At 49.4% G+C, this 18,114-nt stretch overlaps 2 protein-coding genes across 2 annotated transcripts; both read right to left on the reverse strand.

The window, feature by feature from the left end:
• Positions 1-1,537: 1,537 nt before the first annotated feature.
• SRPRB (SRP receptor subunit beta) lies at positions 1,538-6,408 on the reverse strand (the record flags this gene model as incomplete). The annotated part of the gene is made up of 7 exons (XM_079539662.1): positions 1,538-1,754; positions 2,932-2,986; positions 4,019-4,155; positions 4,491-4,573; positions 5,958-6,035; positions 6,125-6,219; positions 6,297-6,408. 7 exons carry the CDS (start codon positions 6,406-6,408, stop codon positions 1,538-1,540), a joined length of 777 nt encoding a protein of 258 aa, XP_079395788.1.
• Positions 6,409-7,561: 1,153 nt separating this feature from the next.
• On the reverse strand, positions 7,562-17,797 carry TF (transferrin; the record flags this gene model as incomplete). Its single annotated transcript, XM_079539784.1, has 17 exons — positions 7,562-7,599; positions 8,048-8,234; positions 8,553-8,737; positions 9,023-9,087; positions 9,361-9,505; positions 10,252-10,407; positions 11,070-11,105; positions 11,320-11,413; positions 12,173-12,327; positions 12,899-13,085; positions 13,211-13,380; positions 13,883-13,938; positions 14,302-14,437; positions 14,624-14,815; positions 15,837-15,945; positions 16,280-16,443; positions 17,755-17,797. 17 exons carry the CDS (start codon positions 17,795-17,797, stop codon positions 7,562-7,564), a joined length of 2,118 nt encoding a protein of 705 aa, XP_079395910.1.
• Between the last annotated feature and the right edge of the window lie 317 nt (positions 17,798-18,114).

Here is an 18,114-nt window from a genome sequence, read left to right on the forward strand (position 1 = left end):
GGGAGCCATAAGCTTGCTCCTTGTCTAGAACTAAACAGGAAATAATAAAACGAGAGGAAAAACTTCAGTGCAGTAGGACATTGCAATTCCCAGCACTGAATCCTGCAGAGCAACCCTCCTCCCAGAGATGTGTGGAGCCAGCATCCCACCAGGGCATCACGCTGCTGGGCAGGGCAACTGACAAGTGTCTTAACGCTGTTGTTCAGAAAGGAAAAACTGAAGCACGGGGTCTCATCTCCCACCTGACCAATACAGATGCTTCTGCAAGTTCTCCCTTCACATAACCAATGTTCCCAGCTACAGCAAAGAAACAGGAAAGCAAAGGATCTTTGGAAAGTTCAGGTCTAAGGCACACCGAGTCAGACTCCGCTCCAAGTCTCAGAGCAGCCAGCTGAGCCTCCCCAGGAGCTACAGCAACAGGCATTCCCTGAAGATTAACTGATGAGATCACCCACAGCAGCAGATTTGGCTTTAATCACCTCAAACAAACAGGGAAAAGATCACAGGATCTTTTCCACCGAGCATCTTCCACATAAGGAAGAATCATGCTCACGTTAACGTGCTATCAGCTCACCTTTCTCTATTCATTTTGCTGCAACTGCTGTGATGAAAAACACAAAATGGTCTCTTTATCGTAGACACTGGAGAGGAGACAGGCAGGAGACACAACAAGCATGACAAATCTGACTCCTAACATACAATGAATCCAAAAATATGCCACTTTCATTGGCTCAAGCAAGAACCATTCTGTAACTGTCATTCACAGGGAGTGCGCTTATAAAGTCTGTTGGAGAAGAGCCTGAAGTACAGGAAGAGGAACAGAGCGAAACAAGCTTTCAAGACACAGCCCTGACAGAAAGAAAAACTCTCAAGAACTGTCCAGCAGAAGTAATCAACCAAAGACCCAGGCACCACAGGCGCTGCACAGTGACAAGGGCAGATCAAACAGCTTGCCTTTGAAATTCAACAAGTTACTCCAGGTACACAGAAACTGGACTACACCAGTCTGGAAAAATAAGGAGATAGAAGACAAGAGGACAACAGCTTTTTATATTCACCCTAGTGACTACACTGTGGAGAGAATCTGTGCACACTGTCAGGGCAGCACTCCTGGGCAGCAAGAAGCTGCAGAAAGAAGTCAAAATCAGGAGGTGATCAGTCACTCCACGAAGCAACAGCAATGCAATGCTAAAACAAAGCAGAAAAGGACAAACCACAGGTTCACCTGGCAGCGTGTTCCTTCCTAAGTTCCCTGGCAGCTGGATGATGAAAAACAAAAGATTTCAAGGAAATACAGAAGCCACAGCAGGGTCAGCAACACAGAATAAAAAGTAGAGAAGAAAAAAATGTGGTGTTGTGACAGAGACAGCAGAAATCACACCAGTAACTGTTACATGCTCCCAAGCAGAGAAAGACAACGCAATGCTTTTCCAGCTTTCAGTTTCTCCTATGGTAAGATCCAAGTACTTCACACCATCTATTTTCTTTCACTCCCCCACCTCCTCAGGTCTCTCCCTCTCACCCTGCCCTCCTCTGTTCAGGCAATCTTGGCCAGCCATTTCTCAAGGCCCTCAAAGTCAGCATCTCCCTCCTCTCCCTTGCTGCCACGAGCGCTGCACTCCACAAACTCCACCTTCATGGGCAGCTGAGAGAAGTCAAAGTCCTTGCCCTTCTTCCCCAGCTGAGCTGGGCCCCCAGTCCCTGAGGCATCCAGACTGGTGGGGGCTGCAGAGCGGGTCACTCGTAAGGTGTTGCTGCAGAAAGAGAAAAGAGAAGATCAGGAACTGTGAAATAATGACAACCTACATCATAACCAGAGATGCTTTGGTTTTAGCTGTCAGCAGAACATCAGCAACACCAGGGACAGAAGGCCCCAGAAGCACACCCATGTCTCTGCCCCATGAGGCACAGGCAGGGACAGGCACTTTGTCCATTGTAAACAGCTGCTGCAAGGCACAACTGAGAGAGGCTCAAGAGAGAAAGACAGATCACGGGTTTGGTGAAGGAAACAGAACTTCTAAACAGGCAAAGGCACTTCCCATTGGCAGGGAATGAACCCAGACTGTGAGAGCTGCTTGTCTAACTGAAGGTGACTAAAGCTAAAAGGATGCTTGGCCCACAGTGCTCAAATCTGCACTGTTTTGACAGGTTAACTGGGAAAACAGGCACCTATGACATAAGAGATCATGCAGATCTTCACCCCATAGCCACCTAAACGTGCCAAATATTTCTGGAGACTGAGAGGTGGATCCAGCCTCCCCAGTGCTCCAGCGAACAGTGCCTGACCAAGGACCCCAGGCTGCAACACTGCTGCTGTTCCTGCCCTTCATCCTGTGGCAGATCTCAGCAACCTGCTACCCATACAGAGGCAAAACTTCACTGCTCACACTCAGACACCCTGCTCCCACAAAGTACAAACTAGAGGCAGCATGGGGACAAACAACAGCCTGAAAAGGGTAGTGAGGCACTGCAGTTTGATGGCTTTTGTCAAGCTGCATCAGGCACAGATACAAACAACAGATACAAACAAACTACCCAGGACTTTGTCTTGCAGAAGGGAAGGTGGATACTCAGCAGTGAAAACGCAACAGTACAAATCACCCTGCTGCCACCCACTGGCCAAAGAGGCTAGCAACAAGACAGCTGAGGAACACTCGTTGGACACCAAAGAGCTGCAGATGAACCACGGGGCACTGATTCTCCACACCACAGCTTCAAGGAAGCAATATCTTTTTTGTCAATTACTAGATCTTAGTGCTTAGCAGTGACAGTCTTCCCTCACCCTGATTACACCTCCACAAACAAAACAGACTTCTCTTTATATTCAGTGAACACAGATATGCTCAAAGGACTCACTAAACACGGGCAGAAGAGACAGAAAGGAGAAGACAGAAGCTCAGAGGATGATTTAAGATCCAGTTTCACACTTACAGCTCTTTCTCCAGCTGCTGTTGAATAAGTTTTGCAGATTTTGCCATTGTGACATCTAGAGAGAAAACAGAAAAGGAAATAGTTAGCTCTTTGGTATTATGTCAGAATGTGCTTCCTGCTCCTAAAAGTACAGCGAGGCTTGATCATATCATGCTGTCATAAGACTTAATGGGACAACAGCAGTAGTGTCTGTGCTAGAATAAGGGACAGAAGAGCTTTAGATCTGTTGGTAGGAACGAGAGCAATCCCAGGACCTGATTTAAGGCAGGGAATTAATTTCTTTTCATGGTCTGGAAACAGGGCAGTAAATCACTTCAAACAAGGCCCAGCATGCTCACCTGTCCTGGCATTACAGAGCTCAGCACAGTGCTTTCTAGAACTTGAAAGTCCCAAGACAGTCCTATGATACTGCAAGAAAAAGCTAAAAAAGCAAACATGGCACTAGCAGAAAGTTTCAAACCGTCCTGCAGGGATCCACATCTCTGCAGGAAAAGCTGTAGAGACTGGGCTCTTAAGCCTGTCTAAAGAGCCTTAGCTCTTTAAGTGGTGCTATTCTGCAAAGCTATTTGACCTCTGACCAAAGAATTCTTCCAACCACTGCTAGAAACGTTCTTGCTGAGCAGCCTGAGTCTACACAACTAATTGTCTGCCTTCGTTTTGCTGAGATCTTGACCCCTAGGAAATTCACCATGCGTGGTGTAACAATATAACGTGACAGAAAACACAGCAATGACAGCAGGGTAGCAGAGTCTCGTGCTTCTGCAAGTGAAGATAAGATGAACTGCAGCAGCTGCAGATACAGAAACAAAGAAAAAAAGCTGCTTACCTTCAGAAGGCCCCAGGCAGGCAGGGCTCTCCAATGAAATACCCTCACCTCCTGCTACACCAACCCTTAAATGAGGTCTGGTTCTATCAGGATTACATTGCATTGCATTCCTGAGCTCCCCTCAGGAAGGCCCTGCCTTCCACCAGGTGCTCCATCACCGCTTCAGGCTGTGACTTAGCATTTCTGCCACACAGGGCATTAACCCTAATAATCACTGGAGGACCGAATCACCACTTCCACCTTCAGGGCAGCACCCAGTACCTTGTTTATTGCAAGCGATCAGCAGCGCGGGTGCATTTTTGAGAACAGTGCTGTCAACCAGGACCTGGTACAGGAACTCAGCCACATCCTTCACCTCCCTCTGGAAGGCTACGCTGTCAACCACAAACACGATGGCCCTGAGAAAAAGAGCACGTGTAAGACGTGAACCTCTGTAACACAAAAAGCAGGTTAGCACCTGGGGACTGAAATACATTTTGTGTTGATATCCAGCAGGAAACCTGTTCCTCTCTGTCCCAAGGACATACTACACATCCCAAGCCTCCCCAATGCATTACCTCCATACCTTACCTCCCCTACCTTACTAGGAAGTAGGCGATCAGAACACTGTGCCCCAGCAATACACGGCAGTGCTCTGACTCCCTGGGCACACAAAGCAAAGCCCCCACCTGGCTCACTGCACCCTCATGTGTCCCATCCCTGGTACTAACACCTGGCCCCACCACCACCTCACCTGGCTGCAGCCTTGAACCTCTCCAAGAATTGAAGCCTCAAGCTTTCATGGCCTGGGAGATCGATTAAAGTCACATTAGTGCTCTAGGAACAGAAAAGAGGGCTGTTAGCAACACTTACACCAGGAATAACGGCAATCACACCCTGCAGAAAACCAACCTGGGAGCAGATTCCAGTTAGTTCGTGCCAGGGCAGAAGCACATGAATGAACCCCACACTGGACAGAAGTGTGTAACCCACCCCAGGATGCAGTCTGTCCACCACCCCCAAAAATTCTGACAGGCAAAAGAAATTGCAGAGGAACAACACTCATGGCCAGGACTTTGCAAGGACAGCCAACACCAGCAAACCGTGCAGCAGAGCTGACAGAATAGAGCACAGTCACAGAGAAAAGAGCATGCTCAGCCCACTTTTCTCCTCCCCATGACTACCCACCACATCACAATGTGAGTGGCGGATCTTTGTGAGCTCCTTGGTCATTACACCAGCAGATTTACTCTGTCTCTGTTAGCAAGCGTATCTCTGCACAGCAAAATCACAGACTCCTGTTCTGCAAATCCCTGACGCAGAATAATAACCCCACAATCTCTGAACGTGAATTTATCTGAATTTAAGCTGCAAATCAACCTAAATACTCAAAACTTTGCTGGAAATAACACAAGAACAGCTTTGCAAGATGCTCTCTGAATCGAAAACAGTAAATATTTCCCTTTCCACAGGCAACTAGACAAACAGTGATGTTAAAGAGAACAAGTGCCTCTCACAGGTTCCTAGTCAAGATGTAGCCACTGAGGGCCACATCAGCATTCTCAGGATAACACCTGTTGTTACTCAGAGGAGAGAGAATGTTCTGTAAGGCCCTGTCTTCTGGGCTGCTTTTGTGTTTCAACAGAAATTTTCAACCAGAAAAGCAGCAGCCTGTCACAGCATCCCAGCAACTCTCCCTCAAAATATCTCCTGTCTGCTAAGTCCCAGAGACACCAAAAAAGAACTGCAGTCCTGACTGTTTTTAATCTCTTGCTATTACTGTTGTTAATAAAGATCGTCAGAGAAAAGGCAGAAAAGCATCCTCTACTTTCACAATTCACCAGCAGACACCATGCTGCCACCTCGTGCTTCAATGCCACGTGTGCACCCGGCAAGAAACAGAAATGCTTCTGAAACTAAAATGATTGCCACAAACCAAAAATAAACCAGGGTCTGAAAGTAACCAAACCCCCCTGCGGACCAAATGAAACTCTGCTGGAGGCTCTTTCCTTCACAAACCTACTTTCTACTCCACGTCAGACCCTCTCCTTGTGCACTAACAGAAAGCTGTACCACAGGGGCCAAGCAAGGGCTGCTTCCCAGCCGGGAGCCTGCAAAGCACAAGAGACATAAGCGCAGCTCGGCACTGGGAGCCTCAGCACAGAACGCCGGTGGCATCCAACACCTGAAGCACTGCGCACCGCTGCGGCTGCCTGCTCACCTTGTCGCTGCTCACTCTGTAAACGGCAGAGCTGTCGGTTATGGAGGTCTGCGTATCTCGATATTTGCCTGTCAACAGCTGCACAGGGGAAAACAATACCAGCAATAAAGCCAACCGTTTGCACACTGAGGGTCGTGAAGCAGCACGCGGCCGAACCGAGCGCTCACCCGGGCGAACAGCAGCGTCTTTCCCGCGTCGCAGAGGCCCAGCAGCAGCACGGCCCTGCGGCTGCTCCTTGCACCCTGCGCGAGCCTCCAGAGCACTGCGGGAGAGAGGAGAAAGCGCCTGAGCCCCCGCCGCCTCCCGCTGCCGCCTTTCCCCGGCCGGGCCGCGACTCACGGAGCGTGAGGGCGACGACGATCAGCGCAAGAAGGACGGAGAGAGCGGCAGGGCCGGGCGACTGCAGTTCCCGCCGCAGCGAGTCCAGGTATGGCTCCACGGCGCCCGCCATGACCGCCCGCACGCACACGTCCCCACTGCGCGGCTTCCGGCCGCGCCACACTACTTCCGGTTTCACACGCCACTTCCGGTCTCTCCCCGTGTCGCTGCGCCGCGGGGTCTGCTGGGAGTTGTAGTCCGTCAGGAAAAGGGGCAAGGATGGAAGGCTGTCCGAAAGCAGCCAGCGTTTGTTGGTTTGTTCGGCCCGGAGCGCGGGAGCCGAGCGGAGCTCCCCTCGTGGCGGCTGCAGCTCCTCACGGGGAGCGGATGGGCAGCGCCGAGCTGTGCGCTGAGGGAACGGCGTGGAGCTGCGTTGGGGAGGGGCGGCTGGGGGCAGGGAGAGGTTGTGCAGCACGGGGCGGTGGGCACGGCACAGCTCCAGCGGGCACGGCCCTGGTGCCAGAGCTCAGGGAGTGCTGGGACACCGCTGTGAGACATCGGGTTTGGGTGGTGCTGCGTGGGGCCGCGGGTTGGCCTCAGTCATCCTTGTGGGTTCAATCTGCGACTCTCCTCAACAATACATACTGCTTTTTGAGAGTACTGCTTGGTGGAAATAACTGCTGCTGCACCATTCCTGTCCCGCCAGTTGAGAGATGTGGTGGATTGACTTCCATTCACGCTTTCCACTATATTTTTGTGGGCTTTTTGTTGTTGTTTATCTTTTCCACCCTTCAGCTGCCCTCATATAAACACCCTCTCTCTTCCCCATATCCCAACCTCAGTGGGCAGCTGTTGAACCCTGGGGAGACACTGGGATAATCTAGGTGAAACCAAAGCACAGGTAATACAAAACATCTGTTAATTAGGATCTAGGACATATTTAATCCATTTTGCTTTGGAAAATATTGAACGGGATTTCTCTCATGGGCAGCAGGAACCTCAAATGGCAGTAGCCAAGTTGGTGCCTGGCACTGGCCTGCAGCAAGGGGTGCTGGGGAAGGAACGTGCTTAATGACTCTTGAAAAATCTCAGGAAACCCATGTAGATGTTGAGATTTTATTTCTTGCTGTGGCAGTAGCAAAGAAGCCACATTCAGAGTGATGAGGATGGGCAGAGGAAGCAGCAATGGCAGAGGGCCCTCTGTACATCAGTGTTCCGTGCAGAGGACATGAGAGGAGTCATGGCACGAAGTTTCCTCCCCCTTCAAAAAGGGCCCTTCCCTCCCGTTACTTGTTCTGAAGGAAGGTGCACACCTGGAGGAGATCTGAAAAGGAAAAGGACAGGGAGAAGTTCAGACCTTGCACTGAAACAGAAAACACAACACACTCCTGTCCCACCAGCACACACCCAACCATGCCAACATTGTCACAGCATGGGAAACATGTCCAGCATCCCACCAGACGTGGGCCTTAATCACAGATGACACTGAGTGCACGCTAACAGGACATGGTGGGCTGTTATACTACTTCTCAGATTGCCTGTTTTCTGAAGGCAAGTAAAAATCTTTCATTCTCATTCATGCCAGAGTAACACATTTCCAACCTGGCTTCAGTTAGCTCAAGAAACTCTGAGAAAAGTATAAAGACAGCTTCATGTGTTATCCTCTTTTTTTCTATTAAGAAATTAAATGGGCAGCAACAGGAGTAACTGTTCATATCTCTGAAACTAAGCACTGCAATTGACTGACATTTTTTTGAGGCTGTTACATCTACCTGATGGGTTGCAGGTATTGAGGCTGGAAATCCCTTCATAGTATTTATCTCCGAGGAACTCCTTGTATGTCACTCCTGGGCGGAGCTTCATCAGGCACTTGGTTAAGTCTTTAAACAGAAGATCTTTGGTTTGAGACTCAAACATCATGAACTTGCTTTTCTCACTTCCATTTACTCCAAACCGTTCCTGAAATAAAGTCACAAAGAGGTAAGCGTATGTAAAAAGTAGAAACAAAGCAAGATTCGGCTTGTACAAGCCTCTCAGTAGCAGTTCTTCACCATGATGACCACTGTCATGGGGAGCCGTTCTACCTGCCTGTAGGGGGGGGTTCAGGAGGGATGGAGGAAGGGGAAGCTTAAGGGATGAGGCTCTGACCCAGTATCAGCAAGTCAAAATCTTCCACATTTTGCTGACGTGAAATGCAGAGCATCACTGCTCTAAAAATATCAACACACGATGTAAAAACCACCCCAGAACATTCCTTCCGCTGTCAGGACCACCAACCTCCTGTCTCTCCAGCAGCTCACTGATTTTCTTTGCTTTCTCTGGGCGCACGACCACAGCATGGGTCGGAACTTCAGCCAGGTTGCACTCCCTGTAATCCATAACATTTGCCCGTCTCCCATCAGTGCACAGCAACTCAAAGTCGTCCATCTGCAGATCCTTGGCCCACTCAGCTTTGTTTTTGCCTATGAAGGGAATTGATTTGGAGGTTCAGAGATCTTGTGTAGCAGAAGCACACTGACAGCAACCAGCAAAGTGTTTGTCCCCGCACTGGTGTGCACTGACCCTTGGATACCCTGCGTGTACTGAAAGGGATGCAAGTAAAACTCAGGAACAGTTAATGGGCAGGGGGCTGTGGTTAATAGGCCACTGGAATAAGTGTATATGCAAAATGAATGCTTTGGGAACAGAAAGAACGCAGATCGGGGCAGGCAGCCCACCAAGCCCCATGCAATAGGACAACCACGTACCGCCAGTGTTTTCCTCCACAATGGAATGCTTGATAAAGGCCACATCACCCCTCTCAACCAGACACCTGCGGAGTACAGAGACAGGAGGTGCACATTTCAGTAGCCAGGCAAGCTTGCATCAAAGTGACTCCACCCCTGCAGCATCTCTCCGCTATTAGATGCAACTGGAACGAGATTAATTGCCTTTCTAATTCATGCCCAATCCGAATTACCCAGACTTGAGCTGTAACTGTGTCGGTACAGACAGAACAGAACCAGGAGGCAGAACCACGGCTGACCCTTCTGGCCCCTTCTCTTTTTAGGGGGCTGAGCACTAGCTGAGCATCACCCCCACCTACCGTAAAGCTCCAGTATATCCATAGTATTTCTCGTGGCTGCTAGCGACGCACTTCTCCGGTGGGATTTCCCCAGAGCCCTGGCACAGTTGGCAGAGGCGAGAGTCAGGAGGAGACCCAGGAGCACAGCCCTCGCTGAAGTATTCATCTGAGGGCAGGAATATGAGAAATTCACTTTCTCTACTCTGAAAAATTGGGGTTTCTTTTTGCAGCACGTTCTGGGCCGCGTTATGTTTGGCAGGAATCTGAGAGCTCAGGGGAAAAAGGGGACCATAGAGAAAGCAGAAAGGAGGTTGGAGAGGCTGTGTAAAATTACTAACACCAGTAGGTCCCTGAGGTTACGTTTCCCATTAATAATTATATGTTTATTTTTCCTTGGTTCATAATTTCACATTATTTTTGTTGGACTGTAATTCTCACTGATCGGAAGTTGGACGTAGAAGTTGAGCTGCAGACTTTTCACCCACTGTTCTTAAGGGAGTCATATCAGACCCTTGAAGATTCTTGAACTGAAATCAGCCTCTGTCCCCTACGCCCAGCCCCTCAGGGACTCATAAATCCATCCTTCGCTCCCATCCTGTGCTTTGCACAAGGAGCAGCCTGTCCTCCTACTTGGGGAATGCTTTTTGGGCTGCCAAAAGGGGAAGGGGAGAGATGTGAAAACAAAGCGAAGCCCCCCCAAAGCAGCTGATGCACTGCATCCTGCTTGCAAGCAGTCACCAACAGCCTGAAACTTTGCTCACTGAAGTCTTAAGCAACAGACTCATTTCATTTTCTATCTCCAAGTGAGAGTCTGCGAGGCATGAGAAGCTTTGAAAATCAGAGGATGCGTGGCAAAACACTTTTCCTCGTGGATTTCCATCTCAGACGAGCAGATGCATGACCCCAACTCACCAAAATTGCAGCTCCCTGTCCTGTTGTGAATCAAGCCCATGGGGATGTTCCAGCCAGCAGTCCTCCCCACAGCGGTGTGGCACGACTTCTTGCCCTTCAGATTGTTCCAGTTGACATCGCTGCCTTTCTTCACGACAGCCACAGCGAAATATGATGCTTTTGGGAGAAGGATGGAGGAGAATTAAGGCCTGACCCCAGAGTCCCACTGCTCTGTCTTAGCAGAGCGTCGGCAGAGGGCATCTATGTGCAGCATAGCAGAAATATTTTGTGCTTATTAAGGACTAGCCATGCAGCAACAAGAGAATGGTTTGCAGATGTGATACATCTACTCCCACAGCACTCCTGGGAAATCATTATCCCTGTCACTTTTCCCCCACTAAAACTCTGGCACACTGCTCTGCAAGAAGGCTGTAGCAAGATATATATAATGCATGTCTCTCCAATTCACATCCGCCCTTTAGCAAAGGATGAAATCTTCCCTCTTATTGGCTTTTATTTCTATAAAAAGCAATTCCCTAAGGCTTCAGCCCAGACCCCCTTCCCCTTTTGCAGCTCATGGTGTGGCCGTGCTCCAGGGAGCCACAACTCCACACAAATCTCTGCAGCTACGGGATGCTTTGCTTCGATCAGCAGGCCCAGAATTTCCATGCGTGTGTTAAATCTGCCACCCAAATTTTTAACATCAACACTGCACACAGTGGTTCTTACAAGACTCTGTGTAGAGACTTGGCCGTGTATTCTCAACCCATGACTGCAGATGTATTTTTCTACTTCTATCCAAAAGGACTATTTCCTGCTCCTCTGCTGGGACTAATTACCTGGTTGTGCTTCTGCTCTGCCACACTGGCTTCCATCTGTGAGAAGGAAAAAGATGATATTAGACAAAAGAAACATAAAATCCCAAACTGAATCGAGCTCACTGATTCCTCAGCTGGCTTTTAAGGCAGTATCAAGTGCATCAACAGAACAAAGAGCAGCTGGGATACAACACCAAGGCGGCTTTCTGGATTTCAGAATGAAAGCAGTGCTTTTGCATCAGCCCTGTCCCCCCTGTGGGTCTGCACTCACCATCATAACGTTCTGACATCACTGGCACCAGGCCACAGACACCAGCAGTGTAGACCAGACCTCCATCAAGGGCAACAGCATCTGCTTCACCTTTCTGCAGCAAAAATTGCACAGTGATGAAATGACACTATTTCCCCAAACTGGATCATAAAAGAAGCACGTGGTGGGAGGACGACAAGCTGGGGGCAAGGGACTCGAGAAGCCATTCTTTGCATACAGACAAATGAGTTCTGTCTGATGTGACGACAGGGGAAACTTTGGAGACTTGTCAGGCCCAACCCATCAGACCATATCTGCACTTGGCAGAGACAAGGCATTAGAGCCCTACTGGGCAGCATCAACTGGGAAGGGGACATGCTAACTGCAGGAGGTTTCCCTCTTGGGATCCTGCAGCCCTATTTGTTCTTCAGTCAAGGCACAACTGATCCAAGCAAGTCAGACTAAATAACCTTTCTCAACTAATTATTCTTTTAAAAACCTTGGCCAATACAACCATTTCGTTTTTATGTGAACTTAATATCTCTTTCTCGCTTTCTTCTTTTTATATTTTAGTATAGTTATCTTCCTTTTCCAAGTAAAATGCTGCTTCTCACCAGAAAATTACTTTTTAATGGGGAGAAACCGAAAAAGAACACCTTCAGAAATGTAAATCCCTGAAAAGCTCATCGAGCCCTTTCCCCATGATGAGGTTGGTTTCTGCCTGCTGGTATTTCTCACAGAGTCCCCTACGTTTGCAGACTCCTGCCCCACATCTACTCCCAGGCTGAAAAAGGCAATGCCACTCTCCTGTGAAAGGAGGTGCCACTCCTCCTCTGAAAGGAACCCAGTCTGAAGGAAGGCAAAAAAGCCATACCATGATCTTAATGATGCAGTCCTTTGTCTCGTCTACCACGGTGCACTCCACGTCCCCGTTGCTCACCACACTCCAGCGGTCACACTTGCTCTTCTCATCCTTGCCTACTGCGCACCACTGGATCCTGTTTTCTCTGGGGCTGGGAGTCAGCTGATCTATCAGGTCAATAAGGAAGAAATAATTAGTCCAATGGAACCACAGATCAGATGGGCTTGGGGTTGAGAAGGGCTCTGCTACGAAATCCTTTGTGCACATGAATGAGAAGACCTGACCTAAGAGTCTCAAGACGAGGAGCAGAGATGGAGAAGCACAACCTACATTTCTGTGAGGCAGTACTTGAATAACCTCTTCTGATGCTACGTGAAGTCCATGCATCTCCTTCCACAAACACCAAAGTGGCTGATCTTATACCAGCGATCTCTGCCAAACTATGAATTTTAAGTGGCTTTTGGAAGTCCTTTGCAGGACCTTTGACTCAGAAAACCAGCTTGGAAATGTGTGGTGAGTCCAGATGGAAGCAAAGCGCCCTGCTGCTCTCATATGGTCAATTCTGGGCTTGATGTCTTGGGATGTTCCTTCTGATCCTGTACTCTTATGTACCAGAGATAGCTATTCTGAGCAGCAGTTCTGAGCATACCAATTCCCTTCCACCCACACAAGCCAATACCTTTCACAGGAAATACTTGATGCAGAATACTCTCCAGACCCAAAAAAGGCCATTCCCACCTTTCCGCATGCTCTGGATGGCACTGTAGTACTCAAAGCCCAGGTAGAGCTGAGAATCCATCAGCGAGGGGACGCGCTTCAGCATTATGGCAGAGTCTTTGAAAAGCAAGTCTTTGAAGACTGGGTCCTTCTTTCCAGGTGGCCCAAAGAGGTGGAAGTTACTCTTGGTGTCCACGCCAAAGTCAGTCTGACAGGGGAGAAATAGAATTAGCCAGTAGCGTTCCAGAGAAGTTGGAAAGTGGGAAAGAGCAAGCAAAACCACACAGGGCAGAGGGGGGGGGGCAGGGGAAGGATAGCTGAGCTGGAGGATACCTGTGCTTTTGAGAGGAAGCTCCAGATATCTTCAGCCTTGCTGTCATCCCGAGCTACAACGGCGTGAGCAGCCACTCTGGCCCAGTTACAGGTCTTGTAATTGTCCACAGGCTGCCGGCTGCCATCCAAGCACAGCAGCTCATACTCATCCTTCTGATCTGGGGCATTTTCTGGAGGGAGGGGAGAACCACGACTTGCATCTCCACCAAAATACACAAATACACACACAAAAGTCCAGCCTGGGGCAGCATTGTAATGAATTGATTCTTGCTGAAGGCAGGAGAGACAAGCTGCACGCTGCTCTTTGCAATGGCAATAAGTCTCCAAGTATGGAGACTGCACAGACTTCTCCAGACTGACGGAGCCCAGAGCATTTGCTGTGGCAATGCTATAGCTATCTCTATAATGTGGCACCAATTGTAACTTTTGAATTTAAACACAGCAGGTTTTCCTTCTGCAAAGAAGAATCCCAAAGAAGAAATGGACCCCACCTCAATCGTGTTTTTTAGTAACTAGGATGAGTTCGTTCAGTAACACATCCAGTGGGTCAAAGATGAACAGACTGGAGGTTTTGGACAACCTAAGGTTTGCACAATGCAGACTAATGCCAGGATGGAGGGGCAGCAAGAGGTCAGACAGGAAAGAAGAGAAGCCAGTGATTCGCAGGCCCACCTTCAACAGTTGTGTGCTTCACAAAAGCCACGTCTCCTTTTCCGTCTTTCAGACAACTGTGGGTGGAGGAAGCAGAAGAGATGTTAAAAAACCAACAATGAACAGACATTGTGGCTTCCTAGCTCCTGTTTTAGCAAATTGCTTCAGCTAGAGCTGCAATCATAGAGCAGTAAGCAGTCTTCCCAAAAAAGTTATGCTGGCAGAGAAGTATTCCTCAAGGAACACAGTTAGGCTTAGCACAGTGCTAGTGCTGCATACTCCTAAGTCTGTGCAAAACAGAACTGCTGAGCTCCCACTCTCATCTTCATGCCTGCCAGTAATTACTAATTGGACTGCTAATTACAGCAGTCCCAGCTGTTTTCAGCCCCTGGTTACAACACAGCATTGCCTGTCATAATGGAAAAAACAAGTTCACTCACTGGAAAGCTCCAGAATATCCAGAATAAGGTGCATTGCGAGCACACTTGGTTTTGGGGTCCCCTTTGCACTGTCGGCACAGTTTTTGCTCGGTGGTGGCACCAGGCACGCAGCTGGCAGAGAAAAACTTGGCCACCGCTGTGGATGAGAAACACACAATAATCATCTTAAAACTCACATCCACAATGACCTGGGAGGGGAAGACATCCAGGAAATGGCTTGGCTGCTGTGCGAGCTGCCTCTGAACTTCTGCAGAAGATCCAGCAACACCGCTTCCAGCTTACCAACCCCCTAAGTAACATCAGCCCATTTCTCTCGCTTTACCTTGCTCCACTGAGCCTGAGTCTATGCCTTCCCACTCAATGTCCCCGCGGCGGATGAGCGTCCCGATGGGGATGTTCCAGCCTGCAGACCTGCCCAGCCCTGTGTGGCAGGAGGTCTTGCCCTGCAAGTCATTCACGGTGAATTCGGTTCCCTTTTTCACAACAGCCACAGCGTAGTAGCTGGTTGTGGAGCCTGCAGTGGAGGAAGAAATGAGAAAACGATGAAAAAGCAAGAATTTAGAACATTTCGAGTCCTGGCAAAGCTCTGGGTTTAGAGAATGAAGAGCTGCACTTCCAAGTAGTGCTCATGGTCTGCCCATATTCCCAGCTGCAATGTCAATATGCAACCAGCGCTGCATGTTGCAACATGTAATAAATAGTGACCTGAAAATGCTATTCCATGCAAAATATGCCATGTCACTGCACATACATTAGACTGTGAGACCTCAACAGTTCTTTTGGCAATTCTTTGGTAGGTCTTGCCTCAAACAGTGCTGCCCACTAAAGCAAGCATGCAAGCCTTATAGTGACAGGACAAGGTGGAATGGTGTTAAACTGAGACAGGGGAGGTTTAGGTTGGATATTAGGAGGAAGTTTTTCACCCAGAGGGTGGTGAGGCACTGGAACAGGTTGCCCAAGGAGGCTGTGGATGCCCCATCCCTGCAGGCATTCAAGGCCAGGCTGGATGTGGCTCTGGGCAGCCTGGTCTGCTGGTTGGTGACTTGCACACAGCAGAGGGTTGGAACTGGATGAGCATTGTGGTCCTTTGCAAGCCAGGCCATTCTATGATTCTCTGATTATGATTCTATGATTCTAAAGTTTCATATTTAGCCTTTAACATGACACCGACTCTGTCACGTTACACATTAATAAAGTGGCTGAGCTTTAGGAATGCTCAGGAAGGACTCGGTCGCGTTGCTTTGATCCCAAACATTGTGTACAAACAGGCTGATCTCCAGAACAGAGGTCAAAAGGGACTGGGGGCCCTAGATATGTGGCATTGCTCAAGGTAATAAGGGCAGAAATGGAGAAATAGCATCCATCTGGCTCCCAGGAGAAACATCAGAGGGAGGAAGGACACTGCAGGGAGTGGGGAGGAATGGAGAAACAGAGCTAACTCTTATCAGTGGCAGAACTCTATTATGCCTCTCTACATTCTTGCTGTGCATTTCTGCTACCACCATTTAACTTAAAAAAGGCAAATGAAAACCTACCTTCAGTTTGTTCATAAACCTCAGCAGCAATGGGCTTCAGTTTGTATGGGGCAAGGCCTGCCTCAAACACTTGACCGCCATCCAAGCTAATGGCATCTGCCTCATTGTTCTAAACAACAAGAGAGTTCAGTCAGTTGGATATTAGGAAAAATTTCTTAGACAAAGCAGTGAGGTATTGGAACAGGCTACCCAGATTGGAGTTACCATCCCTGGAGGTGCTGAAGAGCCATGGAGATGTGGCAGTGAGGGACGTGGTCAGTGGGCATTATGCGGTGGGCTGGGGTTGGACACGATGACCTTTGAGGTCTTTTCCAATCTTAGTGACACTATGACCCCCATGGATGCGCCCTGCCCTACAGCAGGTGGTGATTGGAGGGGAAGCCCCTTCTCCAGGGATGCTGAAAGCCCCCAAGGCCCAGCTCAGGCTTTGGCAGCCCGCTCACCGCAATGGCTTTTATGCAGTCAAGGTACGTTGCTTTCTGCACACAGGTCAATGTAATCCTCTCTTGTTGCGTGAGGTCCTTGAGGTTGTTGCATTTCTTCTCTTCTAGAGAGGATATGGTGCACCATCTGATGGCTGTCTTGGGGGGAGCAGCGAAACACACAGCTGTGGGGAGAACCAGAACAATCAAACAAAAAGAAGGAAACAGAAAACAAATAGTCTCAGAGAGGGAGAAAGGCACCAGGGGAAGACAAACAGCATCTTTGTCTCCTCGCAGTCATGGCCCTGGGTGAACAGCAGGACCTCCCCTGCATACCTCCAAAGGACCCCCCCTCCAAAGGTCTCCTTTTGGGACCCCCTTGCCCCTGGGTGACACAGCACTACAGTCCCAGCAGCCTAAGCTCTCAGCAGCACCCACAGGAGCAGGAGAACAAATCCACACGCTCCAGCAGAAATCAAAGTCAAAGCACATTGCAAAAGCAGAAAGAAAATGCAGTCTCACTGAAGCAGTCTCTTTGCAGATAGCCCCAGAGGGACAGCAGCTCTGGTCTGGGCAGACTGCACTCACCACACTGCCATGCACATTACCCTGGCAGGTGATGGGATGCATACACTTCTGCACTTCCCATCTCCACCAGCACACCCAATGACAGCAGTACTGTGTCCCCTTCACTCCACCCAAACTTCTCTTGTAAGAGTCCCCCCAAGCAGTAATCACTGCTCTGAGAGACTGCATCAGAGCACAGACTTTCACCCTCTTCAGCAGTCTAAGCACTAGAAACACAGGAATCTTGCAGATAAAGTGCAGGTAAAGTACAAATAAAATACACAGCAGGTCTCATACCAGTATGGGCAGCCTGTGCTTCACGCTTCCCTTTAGCTGTGCACCTACCTGACTGAGCCCCTCGATTCACCCTTTGCCTTCTCCAGACCCCTGGTGGCACATTTTCTTCATCCTCTGGTTAACCCATGCTGTCTGCATTTTCCTTTTCACCTCTGAAACATACTCTAATACTGGCTTTTGGAGGCAGAATTCTTCCCACAGACACCTCCCTTCCTCCCACACTGACTGTGGTCACAAAGAGGAATTCTAAGCCCTAATTCGCACTGCTGTAAGCTACGGTTTTCATGTTTTGGCTGCACAAAGCTGCCTTAATGTGCTTTGTGAGGCTGCCCTGGGTCCTCCCGGAGCCTGGTTTCACAAGCAGGTGTGGCAGGGGGGGTCCTGTGCTGGTTTCTCCCCCCATGCACGGATGCTTCTTTCACTCCCTGCCGAGCTGCTTCCTTAGGGCTCAGCCCAGCATCCTCATGTGCGGATACCCAGAGCTGCCAACGGAAGCACCTGGCAGGTTCTCAGTGCTTCTGCCTGGTCTGGCACACATTGCATCTCTGCAGAATAGCTGCTTTGAGGGGAGAGCCTCCTGCAAGGCTGAGACCCTCCATTCCCAACAGACACTGCCTTACATGGGCACTTACCCACTATCCCCAGGGACAGCACGGTGCAGAGGATGAGCTTCATGCTGGGACAGGGAGCTGGGTGTTGAGGAGGGGGAGCAGCAGTGTTGGTCACAGACCGTCCCCTCTGGGTCTGTGATGGCTCCGGAGCCTCTTTCTTCCCCTTTTATAGAGGAGCAGCCCTGGCAGTGTTTGCAGAAGCAATGACCTAACACTGTTTGTCCTTCCTTGTTTCTCAATAGCTCCCAAGTTGCCCCCCTTCCTGGCTCAGCCCATTTTTAGGAAGCCTTTCACTCTTTGGCACCGAAACCCTTCGCAGTCAGGAGTTGGAGCAGGCAAGGTGCTCTTTGTTTTTACAAGGGGCTTCAAATGGAAAATTCC

This window comes from Tetrao urogallus, assembly GCF_951394365.1.
Source record: "Tetrao urogallus genome assembly, chromosome: 9".
In the NCBI taxonomy this organism is placed as follows: Eukaryota; Metazoa; Chordata; class Aves; order Galliformes; family Phasianidae; genus Tetrao; species Tetrao urogallus.